We start from the raw sequence: 19560 nt of genomic DNA on the forward strand, positions 1-19560 counted from the left end.
CGCTGGGTCGAAGGACCGAGGAGGAGTCCAGGGCTCGGAGGCTGGAGGCGGAGACAGGGCCTTAACGCGCCAAGGCGGAGCTGGAGACTGGCAGTCCAGTGGCGAACCATTGCGCCCCGATGGCGCGGACTGAGGGTGAGCTGCAGGACTGACTGGCACCAGCAGGGATGACAAGGAACTGGCTGGTCTAGGAGGAGGAGAGAGGAGAAGGATGGGAGGAAGGACAGGAGGATCAGGGCTGGACGGAACCAGCGGAAGTGGAGCAGAGGGACCAGCAGGTTTGGGAGGAGGTGGGAGAGGGAGGCTGGGAGGGAATACAGGAGACACAGAAGATTCAGGGCTGGGTGGAACCAGCGGAGACACAGATGATTCAGGGCTGGGCGGAACCAGCGGAGACACCGAAGATTCATGGCTGGGCGGAACCAGCGGAGACACAGAAGATTCAGAGCTGGGCGGAACCAGCGGAGACACAGGAAATTCAGAGCTGGGCGGAACCAGCGGAGACACAGGAAATTCAGAGCTGGGCGGAACCAGCGGAGAAACAGGAAACTCAGGGCTGGGCGGAACCAGCGGGGAAACAGGAAACTCAGGGCTGGGCGGAACCAGCGGGGAAACAGGAAACTCAGGGCTGGGCGGAACCAGCGGGGAAACAGGAAACTCAGGGCTGGGCGGAACCAGCGGAGAAACAGAAAAATCAGGGCTGGGCAGAACCAGCGGAGAAACAGAAAACTCAGGGCTGGGCGGAACCAGTGGTAATGGAACAGAGGAAATGACTGGAGGAGGTAGGAGTGGGAGACTGAGAGGGTATACAGGGCTGGACGGAACCAGCGGAGAAACAGGAATATTAGGGATTACCTCCATAGACCAGTCCATCAGATCCAGAACTTGCTCCATATGACCTTCAGAGACTGTATACGGCTCACCCTCAGTCGCAGGAGTGTGGGCAGGGCTTTCCTCCACGCCCTCGATCTCCACGAGGACTCCCACGATGCACGGTGTTGCCGGCTCACACACCTGGTCAGTCGCGCTCTCGAGATCCTGTTCCCTGTCAGTGGATGGCTCGGGCTCTGCGGCGGGCTCTGGCTCCCTGCGGCGTGATGGTGGCTGGCTGGTCTCTGGGTCGGGAGTGGGGCTGGCGAGGTCCTCTATGGGGCAGATGGTGAAAGATGAGCCATTTCTCGCCAGAGTCCACTCCACGAATGCGGCGAAATCCCCCCCGAGGACCATCTTCGGACGGCAACGCTCTGCACTTGGAGTTCAGGCTGGTGTTGTAGAAGGCGCAGAGCGTGTCGTCCGGGTAGCTGGTGGCATTAGCTAACAGAAGAAACTGTCTGGTATGGTCCTCGAGAGAACGTCCTTCCTGCTTCAGCAGGAGGATGAGGAATTCGGGACGATAGAGGGGATCCATAGAAACTAAGAAAAGAAAAGACTGTGAAAAAACGAAAGCAAAACGGAGGGAAAAACACGCAGTTTTAAACTTTCTTTTTTAGGTCGGGTCTTCTGTCACGGTTTACGCTGCCGGAAGAAACACGGAGCCGAGGATAAACGAAATAAGGCTTTTAATATATACAACTCATGGAGCACAGCGATAGACACACGTAAGTGAGTGAGTTAGTCACAAGTGAGGATACCCGAACAAACAGAACTGAAAGGACAAGGCTTATGTACAAAAGGATAATTGGGGAAACACAGGTGGATGGCATGACTAAATTAACAGGGACATGGAACACATGAGGAATAGAATAGACACACCTGGGAACTAATCAAACCAAACACGGAAAGACAGAAACTGGGTCACGGGCAAAAACACACTAAATGAGTCCAGGTGTGACATATATATATATATATATATATATATATATATATATATATATATATATATATATATATATGTATACTGTTGGACATTGTTAATGAACAAAGTAGATAAACTAGTGAAAGTTTGTTCCACAGAGCCAAAGCTACCCACAGATGAACAAACAAACCAATGATACATGTATTTATGTAAATATATGAATAAATACAAGGATTATTTTTATTAAATCTTTACAAAACCTTTGTGTTTGCCTATTTTTTAAATTTACTTCTATGTATACCCTTTCTCTGATTTACTGTGAAATGTCAGTTTATTCCCAAAGCATGCAGAGCATGCAACCTGGATGATTGCTCCAGGTTGCATGCCTGTGCACTTAACATGAACGGCAGCTGAAAGCGGTCACACACATCGCCTGTTTTTTGGCTTCACGCTCACTGTCTCAACCCTGCCCCTGAACCTGCAAACAGTAATGATATGAACTGTCTCTAGGCACTGTGATTTCAACTCAATTTAGCAATGGGCTTACCAGAGAGAAGCCTCTGTTGAGGTCATTACAACTCTTAATCACAAAGTCACTCTTACTGTACGGATTCACTGTGATGTTGATTTGAACAATAAGAGAGAAAACACAGATCCTGACATTTTTTTTCTTATTCAGTTCATCACTACTGTCACAATGGATTTTAGAAGGCAAGTATAATTCTTTTGACAAATGTCCAGATGTTTATTTTTTCCTCTTAAAAAAAAAAAAAAAAAACTTTACACAACCACTTATACTACTGTTCTTCATAGTAATATGTTGTTCATGTGATTTTATTGATAAAGGTTCATTATATTTGTTGAAATTGAACCGAAGTACAACAAACTACGAAAAAAGGTTTTTAGTATTTAAATGGCATTGCATAAGACAAAAAAATATGAAACAAATGTTATTTTTTTAATAGCACAAATACCTTTTTAAATAAAACATTTCACAAAAGGATGTTTTCTTGTTTTTTAATTATAAATAATAGATAGACTCTTCAAAATTAAGGACACTTTCTGGTGGCATGAAAGGATACTCAAAAAAAAATGTTTATCATTTATTCATTGTTCCAAAACTTTTATGCAATTATTTTCTCTCTATAACACAAAAGAATAGATTTTGTCCAAATAACATTGGATCCCAATGACTTTTATATTCCAAAAAAATAACAATTCTGACATTTACTCACCCTCAGCCTCATGTCCTTTCAGACCTGTATGGCATTTTTGCGGCATAAAAGGAGATACATTTTGAGGAATGTGATTTTTATTTTCTTTATCCATACATTTTTAGTTCGGAATTATACATTCGGTAACATTAGATACCAACATTTTTCAACATATCTTCTTTTGTATTATAAGGTTTGGAATAACTTGAGGGTTATTAAATGATGACAGAATTCTTTTGAACTGTCCCATTTAGGTGCAGTCATGCTAGAGTTTGTTCATTCACTTCCATTCAAAGTCATGTGAACGTGGGAGACTGGAAACAGACACATGCAGAGAGTTTCACCTTTCAGTGTGTGCCAAAGTTTAAGTTTGGTGAACTCTGATTTACAAGTTCACATAACAGAAAGGTGTTTGACCAGTAGAGCATCTAAACAGATTTACTGACCTCTTGGTTTAATACAAAGAATAGGAATTGTAAAGCTGCATGTTTTGCATTGTTGCAGGAAAGTAGAGTTAATGGCATATTTTAACAATATATATATATATATATATATATATATATATATATATATATACATACACACACACACACAAACACACAAACACATATTGGTTACTCTACAAGGCCACTTGTATGGACTCACGAGAAACTATTTCACACATCTACTCAAAATGACCTTGAGACCAGGTGGTTAACAGTAACGGTTAGGAAAAATGAAGTTAGCCTCTTTTGTTTGCAGATGCCACTTGGTTTAATATTCTGTATCTAATGCAAAGGCAACTTAACCTTTTTAAGTGTTCAAATAGTTTTGCTTTGGCTATTGTGGACGGATTCATTTTCTATTTTTTTTTATATTTTGCTCTTTTATGTACATGTATCACCAGATGGAAAATCAGAAGACATTAATATTTCTGTATATCTCCCCCAGATCTAGACGTATCCCCCCAGTTAAGTTTTAATTACCATCAGTTAAGTAACTCACTGGAAAAGATTGAGCCTATATTGAGATTAAAAATGGATTGACATTAAAGTCCTGCTTTTAACATTACCCAAAAAGGGAGCTCTGGCAATTGAGAGAATGTGATATCTATTAATAATATGAAAACTATATTACATGGTCATAATTAAATGACTGTCTGCTAGGTGCAAATTTAATTTCATGTGTTAATTGAGCTGAGCTTCATTCCGGTCCGTTGAATTGAGTGATGCTCAGAAGCTTCTAATTTGGAGCATCGAAGATCAGCGATCATAATATGATTTGAAACCGACTCCGATGAAAACCCTCTGAACATAAAGAACAAACAAAACCTGATTAAACATTACGTTGTGATCATTATGATCAAGCTCAGCAGGAATTGTTTTATTTCGTGGTGTAAGGGCTCTTTTGTTGCCTGCTGACCACAGAAGCAAAAATTTCCACAACCCTTTTTCAAGTCTTTAGATGTTTTTGTTCTCTTTTCCTTTATTTTGGGTCTTCATTATGTTAATAATATATAAATGTCCTCTTTTCCCTCTCCCTTCTTTTCCTGTAGCAATTATTGAGCCCACAACAACTAGTGCTGTCTCAAGTCCAGGTCAGTATATATCACATGCTGTACGCAGCTCAGTAAGGGATCCAAAATGCTGCACTAACCAAAAATGACCTCTTCTTCATTGCAATTTCTCCTTCTCTTGATTGGCCAGGATGCCTGCTGGCGTTCAGCTTTGTGTGTTGTCACTTTATTTTTTATTTATTAATTTTTTTCTAGGGCTGTCAATCAGTTATTTTTAAATCATATAAATTAAATTACACTTCAATTAATTCATTCTTAATCAGTGTTTGCTGAGAAAAGAGTTTTAGCCATGCTTCAGCTTCAAAAAATGTCATTTAGAACCTAAAAATTAATTTGCATTTGCAATACTTAATACATTGTTTACTTATTTACATAATGTTTTGCATATTTTAATATGCTATCCGGTCTGGTATTTGTTTTGATAAAACTAAACATATTTCGAAGTATGTGTTTTTTGTTAACATTTATGGTTGTTAAAATCAGTCGAATCCTTGGCTCATTCTAAATGGACTTGCTATAAACTCACTCATCAGTTCTCTCATTACGAGCCGTACGAGTGTTTATCTGTTTATTTATTTATTTCTAAGTTTCGGTTCCGAAAACGGTTATGGTGCGACACATGACCAAGCACTGTGAGCTGCCTTGCGCCCGTGTTATGATGATTCGGCGTTTCTTGTAAAGGATGTCACAAACTGAATAACAGAAACACCACCCTGCCTCTTTAATTACTGAGCACATTGTTTCCAATGACGTGCATGCCACAGACGCGCCGCGCCGCATTGTTTCTTTAACTGCCGAACACATGTTTCCCATGACTGTTCGTTAAACAGCAAAACGTTATTGATAGTGTAAAAAACATCAACTTTGAAGCACATGCTGATTGATGGACTAGCGTTACTCAATATTGTTTACTATCTTCCAGCAACACTACATTCAGTGAAGGTAAAATAGTAAAAAAAATGAATAATAATTCAAATGGAACCTGAAAATTTGTATACTGTAATATGTTGAATTTTAACATTGCCATTCCTTTAAATTAAGTTGACAGTATGTAATAAACAGTATTGAGTAGTTGAGTTGAGTATTGTGCATTTTTCCTTACCGCTATTTTTCTATTATAGTTGATTAAGGATTTTAATGGAACCGTATTTGGAACTGGAACCGGAACCCGAAAACTTTGAACAATTCCCAACCCTACTCAAGAACCATCTAGACTGATTCAGTTTGGTTCTTAAACAAATCAGTTGAATCATTTAAAGATCCAAACCAAAAGATTTTTAATTTGTTAACAAATTAGACAAATTAACCATTTAAAAATGTGTTAGGGCATTACTTTTGTTTCTTTAAATGCATATTTTATTTAATTGTTTATCACTTTCAATTAAAAATGGACATCAATTGACAGCCCTTATATTTTCACTTTATTTATTTGTGTTCTTTGTGGGATTTTTTTTTTCTTTAACTTGTGGCATTGCACAGTACAGCACTGACACCCCTGTGAGCGGGCACTGTGGCGTTATGGTGGGCACTGTCATGTGTGGCACTCGGGCTTTCCTAAACGCTGACTGCTTCTCTCTGGCTTCCTCATTCTCTGCTTTAGTGCGGGCTGCATGAAGGGCGGGATATTGATATTACGCCTCCTCGACTTCTCTCTTTTATTTGTTGTCTGCCATTTTCTCTCCTCCTGAGCAGCAACTGATTCCGCCGCATCTGAACGTCTCTCACTATCTATGGCGTCGCTATGTTATCATTGTTGTGCTCCTTACTGAAATCACAGACCATGGTAATCTCTTGCTGGGGGAGCCTGGGATATTTGTGTGTGTGTGGGGGGGGGGGGGGGGGTTGTTCCTATGTGTAATAAAGGGATAGTTCACCCAAAAATTTTAATTCTGCCATTATTTACTCACCTTCAGGTTGTCTCAAACACATATTACTTTTTTGTTATTGTATCATAAAAATAACAAGTTTATGGAATTGTACTGGTCGCTGTTGGATATATTTTGCGGATATTTTTTCAGATATTTAATTTTGAATGGTCTTTTCTTCTATTTTTATATTTAGATTACTTTTGGCATCATGTCATTTTAACTTCAAAAACACTAATAATTTACACTAATAACTATTTTTCAAAAACACTAAGCATTTAATAACACTGTGTTAAAGTGACTCTCTAACATAAATCTCAAAATGAATATCCATTTTTTATACTGTACATTATAATGTGATTTAATTAACTTTTAGCATTAAACACAACTGTTTTTTGTGTTTTGTTTTTAATTTATTTATAACATAGAATTTTAATGTTTCTTATTTTAATAGTAACAGTTATTGGAGCAAAACATGAAAATAACTATTGGCTTAATGTTATTGAAAACTTAACTGTTTTGTTTCTTTTTGTGTCCTGTTTTAAAAAATGTCTTTATTTTTGAAAATGCCATAATACACTTTACACAAAAATAATAATAATTTAAAATTAAATTTTCGAATATTTTATTTCCAATTATTTTAGTCAAAAGGATGCCAAATACAGTAAATATAACCTCAATTGTTGTGCTTGTTACGTTAGTTCATTACGTTGATATCATTGGCCACCCTGCTCTTTAAGACATTGCCTTCAAAAAAACCATATCTTTCTACCACTAAGTCTTTTGTGCTAAATTGCAAGTCATCTGAAGCCAACAATAGCTTTGTGTGTGGAACAGTCTAAAGAAAACGAATCAGTTGATCCAGTTCACAAAAACTGGCTGAATTAAAAATCTGTTTGTGTCCAGAATGACCAGTAGATTCCTCAGAATATCTACTTTTGTGTTTTTTATTATTATTTATTTATTTTTGGTTGAACTATTCTTTTAAAACATGACTTTTAAAAGCCAGTGTGAAAATGTAATCCCTCAAAAGGGATACATTATTTCCCCTAATGCTTTCTCTTTAGCACATAAACTCTGACATATATGGACACAATGCACACACTAACAATGTGTGTGTGATGTGTTGTATTGCATGACTGTTTTTAGTAACCACAATGAGTTTCATTCAGCTTTACAGATCTTGTTGCATTTTCATACTCACTTTTACAGATATGCCACTGTATTAGAATGTATACCATTTTGTATGGAATGAATATAATTAGCCATGTGGTCCTCTCACTGCCATACTGTAGTTTAGACCTAGTGTGTAGCCCTTAACTTTCATTTGATGCAACGCTTGCAGAACAAATGACAATTTCATGGTCCACTGCAATAGCGGCAGTATCAATCGCTGAGATAAACTGTCTCGACGTCCCACTGTTCTTGTTGTGTTCCAAGTTCCAAATTGTATTTCTAGTTAATTTTGTGCTGTCCTAGTTGAGAGAGCTGGCCGAGAGAGGATAGTTTTAATTCCTCGCAACAGGTGCACTACTTATTTGACCAAGAATATAAATGAATTAATACATGCTAATTATGTTTTGACATCTCTTTACAGGAGGTTTGGATTATGGGTATTCAGAAAGAAGCAATACATACGGTATGCAAACGCAATGATGTAAAGAAATTTATATGAGCATGTATAAGGGGAGACTGAGGCTAGTTGTCACGCAGGGAATTGAACTGGTTGTAGAGACAAGGGTATTTATTTGTAAATGTCAGGTGTTGCATGACTTTTGTATGTTGTAATTTTTTAAATTACAATATTTATCGACCATTTTGTTTGTCATAATTGTTTTATTGATTGAACTGAGCTTTTAAAAACTATGTTATTCTTTATAATGACAGGTTCTGTTGTGACAAGGTACAGCCTCTGCTATAGTTGCATGTTGTCACAAAATATAATATTATTCTACACAATATATATATATATATATATATATATATATATATATATATATATATATATATATATATATATTTTATTATTATTATTATTATTATTAGTATTATTATTATTATTCTGGACAATAGCGGTGGAATTTAATTTAGATTTAATAGCTTTTTGTAGTCAAGACAAAAATTTTGTTTTGACTATTAGCCCCAGTCTCTCCTACGAATAAAATGAAAACATTGCACAACAGCTATTAAATCCATTCTTTACTTTTTTACTGTATGTGTGAGATATTTCATATATGCTAGAATGGAAACAGGAAGAGATGTTAGACTTTTACAGAACAGATGCTTGTCGATACCTACTCATAGTTATTTTGCATGATTTTGAAACATTTTGGCCTTTCTTTACACATTTACAACTGCTAAAAATGGCTATAAATGACTGTGACAATCAATCCTTAGTTCACACACAGTGTGCGCTTTTCTCAAAAAACACTGTCAGTACTTTTGTGTTTCACTGCATGTTTGCTGAAATAGCTACATTCAGACATGCCTTTGATTCCACTGGAAATCATCCTGTCTTTTGGTAATAGTTCAGATAGCTTCCACAAAATGTGAGATTTAGGAAGCATTTGAGCTATTGGGATTCATACAAGATTTATTCGGTGAAATCGAGTGTGTTTCATGAAAAAATAAAAAAACATATATATATATATATATATAGAGAGAGAGAGAGAGAGAGAGAGAGAGAGAGAGAGAGAGAGCTCAAACCACAACATTGAATCCACAATCACATGGACAAGTTATTCTTTAGATAAAGTGCAAACTTAAATGATTGGATCATTTCGTTTCTGTACCCTGTTGGTATATAACGTAATCTTATAATTACTCGTTTTAGATAATTAATTCTGAGCACTTTTAATTAATTGTGTACCATATTGATTTAAAAAGAAAAAAGAGGGAGAAAAATGTAATATATTCCATTCTTTATCAACAGTTTAAAATGCATTTACCTTTTGCAGACGCGTTTATCCAAAGCGACTTACATTCAGGCGATTTATATATATATATATCAATCCATGACCATTTGCACTGTTAACACAATGCTCTACCACTGAGCCACAGGAACAATGTGTAATTTAATGTAATTTAATTTAATTTAAATTATTTTAACATTACATTCCTCCAGGGTTTCCCAAAATGGGCTTTATGAAAGAACTGCAGGAGGTTTTTGAGTTGTTGAAAAGCTATAATTATTGAAATAAAATAAAAATTGATAATCAAAACAAATATTTGAACACTAACTATATATATATATATATATATATATATATATATATATATATATATATATATATATATATATATATATATATATATATAGGGAGGTTTTAAATATTTTAATCCAGACTTTTGTCCATATCAGTAATTAGTGAAGATCACTGGATATGAAGACATTTCACAGCTGTATATCAGCTGTTTCTAGTAACTTGAAATTTGACTGGTGTTTTTTTCCCCAAATTAATTTGCATGACATTTACATGGTCATTTTACCTATTTTGAATATAGAGTAGTCAAAGCTATGGTATGAAACCCTGTAGGATTTTTAGAAAGAACATTTAAAAAGAGAAAACATAAATCAAGAAATTACAAATAATTTACTGCCATTGTGTGAATAATATGAAATCATGTTATCCATAAAATAAAATAAAAAACTGTAATATAATTTAATTACAAGTACTTAATTTTTCAAATCTGGCTGCATAATCCTGATTACTTACATGTAATCAGTTACTGTCCAGCACTGACTGTCCTGCACATGTTCATAACCTCATTCCTGGTTGAGAGATCATTCAAGAAAATATGCAAAATGAAATATTGAAAAATTATTTAAATATTTTAGATTAAAATTTCCATAGAGAGTTTTTTGAGGATCTCAATTTGACACTTTGTCCACATTTAATTGTCTTCTCTTGATCCCATTCTTCAAACCTACAAATGAGCTTAGTTACAGGGCTTAATCATGTTTAAGAGCATAACTATAGCTCTGATATTCTGCCCAACTGTGTCTCGTTCAGCATATCAACAAATGAGGTTATTAGTTGGATGTCATTAGTTTGACATTGCTTATTTTCCGTCCTCTGAGACTCACATCCCTAATTTTTGGTGTCTGTAAACAAAGCAATTACCGGTGTCATCAGTTCAGGATACTGGCTTTTTTTGTTGTTTTTCAGCATCGCAAATGAAACTTTCACTTTCTGTCTCCAATTTGAATTAATCTGGCAAACTTGATGGAATAGTGTTGTCAGTTTTTTTCTTGTGTTACAATGCTGCGTACTGAATCCTTGCAGTGGACTCTAAGCATATGGGAAAACATATGCCAAGCGTGCATGGTGCATGAATACTGATTATTATTGCAATCACAGGACCTTTTTGACCAAAATGAGCATCAGCGTGAGAGAGCGCTATTGCCTATGGACACGTGCTTGCTTAGAATGGAGATGTGTTTATGATTAGGTTGTTTACCTCGGATATGGTCTGCAATGAAATAGTGAGGATAGAATATTTTTCTAATCCACTTTAAGGTTTTATTTTTTGTTGTTTGTTGCCTGTATGTTCATGTCAGGGCTATGTTTTCAAAATAAATGCACTCTTTCATTTCATTTCTAGTTAATTTTTCTGTTTTATTTCATTAAAATATGCTATTTAAAATAACAGATTTTCTGGTTTTAACTGGAACTGGAACTGAATTTTCAGCAGCGATTACTCCAGTCTTCAGTGTCATATGATTCTTCAGAAATTTGCTTATAATATATATATACAAACATGTTATCATCAAAGTTGAAAAGACTGAAGAGAAGTTGAAATTAGTGCTGCCTAATATATATATACTGTGTGTGTATTTATATATATATATATATATATATATATATATATATATATATATATATATATATATATATATATATATATATATATATATATATATATATATATATATATATTAGGGCTGTCAAATGATTAAAATTTTTAATCAAATTAATCAGAATTTTCAGTGGATTAATCAGGATTAATCACTATTTGCAATTACACCTGAATCCTAACCATTTTTTTTTTCTGAAATGCATACCAAAAGATAAATAACAGGACACAGATACATAATTTTCATGTATTGATTCATCAATATGTGGTTCTTTTTTTCTGAATTTCAAAAGTTTAACATTTACTTAGATCAAATTTACCTGAGCACTAGGTATCAAACCATGCCATTTTACTACGGATAGTGTAAGAATTTTAGGTGAACCAGTGGTTAAATATAGCCACATATCTATGAAATTATGCATAGAGAAACTTGAAAGAATGAACTCAGAAACACAAACATGCGCCCTCTGCACTCTGGGCACTCTTGTTTTTGGGAGAAGTTCATTTGCTCTGCCACAATACTTTAGGATCGATATTATCACGTTCTGAAGGCTTCAAGTGCCAGTAAAACCAAGTAAAAATGGATATGCTTTTCCAAAAAGCTGTAATTTTCGCTGCATTGCATGAAGGCGTTCTGCGCATGTGCAGTGTGAAACACAGGACGCTATAACAGGAAGAAGCTCCAGCGTATTAACTACCAAAGTAGTCTCTGTTTCTCAAGCTTGGCATGAATGTATTTGAGAGTAACTGGGGTAAAACCTTAAGCTTCTTCTGTGTTTTCGTTGCGGCGCTCGCCGCTGTTTTTTACTATCTTGAGAATTCAGAGATCGTCGAGACTTTCCTGACCTGAATAATTTGTCACACTGGGCATGCGAGAAATGCGTTAAAAAAATTAGACGTAATTAACGACAAACAACTAATTAACGTCGTTAACGCGCTATTTTTGACAGCCCTAATATATATATATATTTTCAGGAATTTTTGATTATAGTTCAAAAGCACAGCTTTTTTTAGAAATCTTTTGTAAAATTGTAAATGTCTTTGCTGAACAAAAGTATTAATTCCTTAAAAATAGATATATTACTGCCTTTTGGAAGATACTGTAGTGTATTATTTTATGTATTTAGGGCTCTTAAGATCAAATTAATCTACAGATTTTTACTCGTTTACTTACTTTAATACTCTTAAACTTTTTTTTTCTTAACTTAAAAATGCCTCTCAAGCACTAAAACTAAAGTCATTTATCCTCCCATTATATCTCTCCCTTACAGAAATGTTCTATTTTTGTGAAAAGGCCCCACACATGTCGAGTTTCCTATATAGTGTGTCAGATTCGAATAGAGCGTTTTATATGAGACCTTTACTTACAGCCATTAAAGCATTTTGGAATCACCTACTCATCTTCATGTAGCATGTATGATGGGTTACGAAAAGGAGTTATTGAATAGACAAAAAAGTACCATGATTGTCAGTGAATAACATTTTACATTTTAATCTGCTCCTCACACAAAACTATCATACAGCTCAGATGATCTGGAGCTCATGAGTAGCATGATACTTACTGGTACTTTTTGGAGAGTGTGATTAGATAATGACGGTTTTCATTTTTGAATAATCTGTCCCTTTATTTTAAAATAGCTATATTAATAGTTTATTTTAAATTGTAATAATATTACTATGCAATAAGGCTGTTTATACTGTGTTTTTTTTTATTATTATTATTAATTACAGTAATACCCTTGGTGAGACTTTTTTCAAAAAATATATATATTTTTTTTATCATACTGACCCTAAACTTTGAACAGAAATGTCTCTGTGTGTATACATCCAAGTATTCTGGTTAAAAAATCAAGTGAAATTGTTAGACCTGGTATGCCCCACGTGAATGGCTGTAATAAGAGTCCACTGAAGACAAGTGTTGTGAGAACCCAAATGCATTTTATTATATCCCAAAAGTGAACAGATAAACAAAAGAATCTTGGCTTGCCTTGGCTTGGCTTGCCTTGACTAGGGAAAATAAGAACATAGAGATGGACACAACACACCAACAGTAGTTACAGGCAACATAACGGCTGTATATACCAAAAGATAGGAGAACACGACAAAAACAACCAATGAGAGAGTAGACAGAAAGCGGAATTGAAGACTACATGACAAGACAATGAACCAATGAAAGCATGACACATGAACTAAAGGAACGCAAGACGAACAAAGGAAACACATGACATGAAGCAAAATTACAAATTACAAAATTACATAAATTATGCTTCAGGCACATACTCCAGGCTTGCCGCTGAATTTGGAATTATATTTGGTATTAAAATTCACCTTGTCGCACCAAGGTTCAATATTATATTATTTGTTTAATATTCGATTATATGTTCAGAATTTTTTGCTTACCACATATTCGTCTTTTTTATTTGTTTAATCCTTCAGACTTGCAGTCTCCTGGCATCCTGTGTACTCTCTCAGAATGGACGGCATGGGGCATAGTGGCCTATTGGGATATAATCCTGTTTAGCGAATCTTTCAGGTGCACTTATCAGATTTATGCTGCATCAGGAAGGAGCGGGATCAATGGAGGGAGAGACCCCTTGTAAAGATGTGATGTGGTGCTACCTGACCTTCATTTTGCTTCTCATTATAAAAAAAAACACCACCATTTCTGGTTGTGGATGATAAGCGCGTGGCATGTCATAAATCTTTCTTGACCTCTAGATTCTAAACAGGCAAGGATTGAGCAATATTGCTTGCATTCAATATGGTCCAACTGGAGTCTCATGTGTGCTTTTGTGAAAGACATCCCCAGTATAAATGATCCTGTGTTTACATGAGCCCTCAGAATAGCTCAAAAATCAATACTGTGCCCAGTTCTGCATACTGATGTGCTTAGCTTTGATCTCGCATTCAGGGGCATACAGTGAATCGGTTTAATTGTACATCACAGAAAAGCCTTCTGCTGTGTTCCACTACACTGAATGTTGCTTTCCTTTTGGTGCTTATGCACCAATGGATGAACTCCCTGATCAGATTTTGTAGCAGTAGTACTCTCTAGAAGATTTATTTTAAAATCGATGACTCTCAGGCTTAATTATTTTAATTTCAGTATATGTGTGTTTTAGAATCAGAGTGAGTTTTGTTTGAGGTTCACCCACACAAGGACTTTGAACTGGCAAAAAAAGTTTGCTCTACAGAATGAAAACAACTGAACTAAAAAAATTAAAAAATATATATATATATATATATATATATATATATATATATATATATATATATATATATATATATATATATATATATATATATATATATATATATATATATATATTAGGGCTGGGCGATATGGAGCAAAAAATATATCTCGATATATTTTGCTATATCTCGATATACGATATATATCTCGATATCTTTACAGGAAAAATAACCCCCAAAAAACTACTGCAAAAACAAATATGGCAAATATTACATGTTAAGGGGCCTATGAAACATTTTATTTTTTTCTTCACCATATGTTTTATTGTTACCTAATTCTGTGTTTTAGCATGTGCAATTATTTAAATGCATAAAAACAACTTAATTAGTTAAAAACAATTCTTAAAATAGCCTTATGTGAAATGTTTTTTTTCCCTTCAGAAATTCTGTGTATTTACATTTTTCTGATTATCACATGAAGGCATAAAACATTCATTTAATTTATCTTTTAATTATTTAAAATTAAGCAAACTTTATTTTTTGGTAAACAAAGGGGATTTACTATTAAAAATAAAACATGGGAGAAATGTTGTGTGATTATTCCTTATAAAATTATGTTCGTTTCATTTTAATAGTAGTAGTAGTGGGCTATCTACATTCTGCTGTACAATAGTAATAGATTTCTGTCAAATACTTTTATTTTGACGGGTTTACCTTTACAGTTCTGTGTATGTGATACCACAGTCTATGATGTGATATGAGCTAGTCTTACTCAAATCAAACGGTCAGATGCTCATGAAGTGACTCTCTAGTGCAGTTCTGGAGATGTTCCTCATGTGTTCACGTCTTTATTTAGAGAGAGGAAAGACAATGAAATCAGCGCGAGCGTTATGCGAGCTTCCGTGTTTAATGAATGAAGACGCGCTTCTGCTCCATTCGTTGACACAGACACGCAGAACATGCAGGATTCATATTTAAATAGACTTTTCCGGGTTAATATTTGCAGATATTAGTCCATTTCGCGATTTGATGTAAGTGCATGACCGACTTTTGATTAATTCATTTAAAATTTGACCAATTCCGTGACATTCCGCGTTAAACTGTAAATTCCATTTTTATGACTGGATTCCGCGATTCCGTCCGCGTTTCATTAGGCCCTACAGTAGACATCTGCCTGCCGTTCGCCCTACGCCTTAAAACTGAAGTATCTCCATATAATGGAGCCAGTTGTCTTTGTTTTTTTTTGACTAGTTCTCTACACGCAAGGTAAGAGGGGACAAAAGCAAGGAGGCGGGGGGCGAGCGAGCGGGGGCGAGTACAGCACAGGGAAGGCAAACAAGCAAAGTGGCGGAATCAGAATATAAACAATATATCGATATATACGATATGTCAAAATCCATATCGTGTTTAAAAAATATCTCGATATATTTTAAATATCGAGATATCGCCCACCCCTAATATATATATATATATATATATTTACCCTGTATACAGAGATAGTATACAATATATATATATGTGTGTGTGTGTGTGTGTGAAGCAGAAAATGAATATGTGCAGAGCAGAGCAGATGGATCTGTACAGCTAGTATAAATATGAAGAAATACAAATGTCGAACAAAAGTTCAAAATATGGAATTTGCATATTGCACAGATGGTTTTGTACAGGTATCATGTTTAAATATGAATTTACATATAACACATTAATTCAGCATCAATAGAGATATTGCTGAGTATTCAGTTTTGTGCATTTTTCCAAATTAACGCTTGGTGAGCACCAATTGCAAGTAAAAATTGGTGTGCATAGCGGGCCGTCGCCATCTTGGCAGCGCGTCACCTACGACTCTCCTGGGTAATCGAAAATGGGCAAAAAGGCAGGAGCTGATTGCTGAAGCCACGCCCACCTAGCACGTCGGTATTGTCAGCAGCGGCAATCCACCTGTCACTCAAGTGACCACGCCTTTAATTATGCAGAACTTTAAGTCTTCATTTAATTTAAACGGATTAGTTTTAAAAAAAAATTACCTCCTCACAGTTGTCACGAAGGGCAAAATTAGCAATATAGACCAAAATTTTTTTTTGAACCAGGCTGTAAACATGTTTTTTTCTGCTGTAAAGTTGGGCATTTTAACATGGGGAGTCTATGGGACTGACTCCCTTTTGCAGCCAGCCTCAAGCGGCCAGTCGATGAATTGCAGTTTTTGTCACTTCCTTATTGGCTTCAGGAGAGAGAGCGCGAGGTTGCCGCTCGGTCAACACATGTGAAATACTCCTCATATTAGGCCACCAAAACAAAAATATGAGAAACAAAACCACAATTTTTGCATTTTGCATGTTGATCCATCAGTGTTTTCTGCACTAAATTGTCAGAACCTGGCAAGAGAAATCATATATTACCTAAAATAATATTTTATAATATAATAATTATAAAATAATTATTTAGTATTTTAGTCTTTATTTAGTTGCAGACTACTGAAAATAATACTTGCAATTTAGTCAGTCAGACATTGAATATGAACAGTTTGATTCAGCAAAGTGTTTGTCAGGCTGATTCAAACCAATAACTCATCCTTTTGAAATTGTTCATCCAACGAACCATCTCAAAAGATTCATTAGTTCAGGAAATTGGACTACATTAGTCAAACGCATTCTATGTTTATTTTAAAAAAATTTATGCAACCCACATGGACAGCTTAATATAAAGACATTTCCTGCTATTATTTCATGGTACAGAGATTTTATTGCATCACATTTAATACAAACTACCAGCTTGCATTCACATCTCAAGTAAAATATTATTTTCTTTTGCCATGGTCACAAATATGGAAGGGAAAAAAAACTGCAAAACAACTTTATTTAGAGCAAAAATATTCGTGTATAATAATAAAACAAAAATGCAAATTCCAATTTTGTAACTGGTAAGCAATATTTATGAGCATAAATGTTCTATCATTGCCAGGTGTCGCACATTTTTTCGACCATGGATCTGAATATGTGTGTTGTTTTGCCACTAATGTTGCTTTCATCATTTTCCACATGCATAAATTTGCATCCAAGCACACATAAACACACTGGAACTGTCCTCACCAAAGTATTCAGAATTCTGTGAGCCAGCACTGTGTCTTTTTCTTCTACCTACACTAAACACAAACAAAAACATGCATTTTTCATGGACCAAAATCTCCTACCAGGAGCAAAAATGCACTCTTCCTCTTGTGAAGATTAATCTTTAGCCTTGAGCTCTGTACCCTCTTTGAGATGTCATGTTCTGCCACAAATGGGCAATAGCAAAGGATCACTCACATCCAGTCCATTCTCCTATACGAATCACCCCCACCTTTCCTTCTCATCTCTCTCTCTCCCTCTCCTACGCTCAATTATCTTTGCTTCTTCTACATGCACTCTCAGCCTGATTATCTCAACCACTCTAGGGGCTCCTTCACTGGGCTGTCCATTAAATGGTATCTGTAGCGTCCCTCTCCCTTCCCCCCACACACATCAGCACCAGTTCTGCACAAAAACATCATGGCCCAAACAAGTGCCTGGGTGCAAAGGATGAGCAGGTTAATGTTCAGGTATAAATGCAAAAGCTCTGAAAAAAAGCCAGCAGAGAGGAGATTTTTCAGTGAAATCTCACATGCATTTAGTTTGTAATAGCTGGACAGCATAGAGTATGTGACCCTGGACCACAAACCCAGTCTTAAGTCACTGAGGTATATTTATAGCAATAGCCAAAAATACAATGTATGGGTCAAAATTATAGATTTTTCTTTTATGCCAAAAATCATTAGGATATTAAAGGGACAATAAGTAACTTTTTAGGTATTTTATTATCTAAAATCAATATTTTTATTCATAAATATGCCCTCAATGGTGTACAAATACCTATGCCAATGTTTAAACTAATCCTTGTAAATGAAGAATTTATTATCTTTATATACATGGGACGGGTAGGTCGACGGAGGCTTCCATGTAGTTCCGCCATCTTGCAAAACTATAATAGCAGAGAGGGACAAAAAGTACTAAGCCAACGCGTTTCCACAGCGCGTTTCCGGTCAGAGCCAGAAACGCAGGTGCAGAGCAGTGAGAGGCGCTTGAAACTGCACCGGCAAGTTTAAAAGTCTGGATTGCATTCTTATTATGGACCATACATATGCCGCACCACAGGAGAAGAAAACATCGTCGCCAAAACAGTCAAAAATAGAACGTAAAAGGAACCGTGACCGTAGATTACAGAAAACAAGAGTTAATGTCGGGGAAGCTTTTTCTAGGTGGAAAGAGCTAATGCTTGATAAAGATTTCAAAAGAGACGCTGAAGTGGCCAGTTTTCTTCTCGACAGGTAAGTCAGTGTTACAATCTATATTATAATATTTTTTTTATATCTAACAATGCATATAATTCAGAAAATATAACGAAATAAATTAGACATAACTACTAATTACAATATTTCATGTTTTCCACAGTCAGTAATTCATACTGTAACATTCGTTTGTTAGTTGTCATGTTGCAGTTTGTTTGAAATAACACACCTGTTCACCTAAAGGAAACTCGACGAAGTGCTATTAGAAGACATCCTGTCAAAGCTTTTTGGTACATATCGCCTACCGTAGATGCAACGCGCATTTGAAAAAGCTAGGCGCTGGAGAGCAAAATTAGTTTGAATGCAAAATACAATTTCACCACTAGATGGGAGTAATTCCTACTTAGTGTCCCTTTAAGTAAAAAGCATGTTCCATTGAGATATTTTGTAAATAGCCTACTGTAAATATATTAAAACTTATATATTTGATTAGTAATATTACAATTTTGGACAACTTTAAAGGCAATTTTGTCATTAGTTAGATTTTATTTTGCACCCTCAAATTCCAGATTTTCAAATAGATGTATATCTGCCAAATATTGTCTGATCCTACCAAATCAAACATCAATGAAAAGCTTATTTATTCGATCTCAGTTTTAAAATGTACCCTTATGACTGGTTTTGTGGTCCAGGGTCACATATGCCAATAGAGTAACATTGCATTTTCGAGCCTTGGGAAATAAATATATATGTTAGCACATGCTTAGGATTGACAAGATGAT

The 19560-nt window shown here is 35.5% G+C and overlaps 1 protein-coding gene across 3 annotated transcripts in view; it reads left to right on the forward strand.

Annotated features, from left to right (window-relative positions):
* Nucleotides 1–19560, forward strand: part of LOC128015698 (neuronal growth regulator 1-like) — a 109455-nt gene that overhangs the window by 73451 nt on the left and 16444 nt on the right. Inside the window, exons 7-8 of one of the 3 annotated variants that reach the window (XM_052599749.1) lie at nt 4544–4585; nt 8027–8068. The exons of 1 other annotated variant lie outside the window; for it this stretch is intronic. In XM_052599749.1, coding sequence (XP_052455709.1) covers nt 4544–4585; nt 8027–8068 — 84 coding nt within the window. The remainder of the gene's footprint in view (nt 1–4543; nt 4586–8026; nt 8069–19560) is intronic. One more of the 3 variants, XM_052599750.1, reaches the window with a different exon arrangement.

Source organism: Carassius gibelio, chromosome A6, assembly GCF_023724105.1.
Source record: "Carassius gibelio isolate Cgi1373 ecotype wild population from Czech Republic chromosome A6, carGib1.2-hapl.c, whole genome shotgun sequence".
Lineage (NCBI taxonomy): Eukaryota > Metazoa > Chordata > Actinopteri > Cypriniformes > Cyprinidae > Carassius > Carassius gibelio.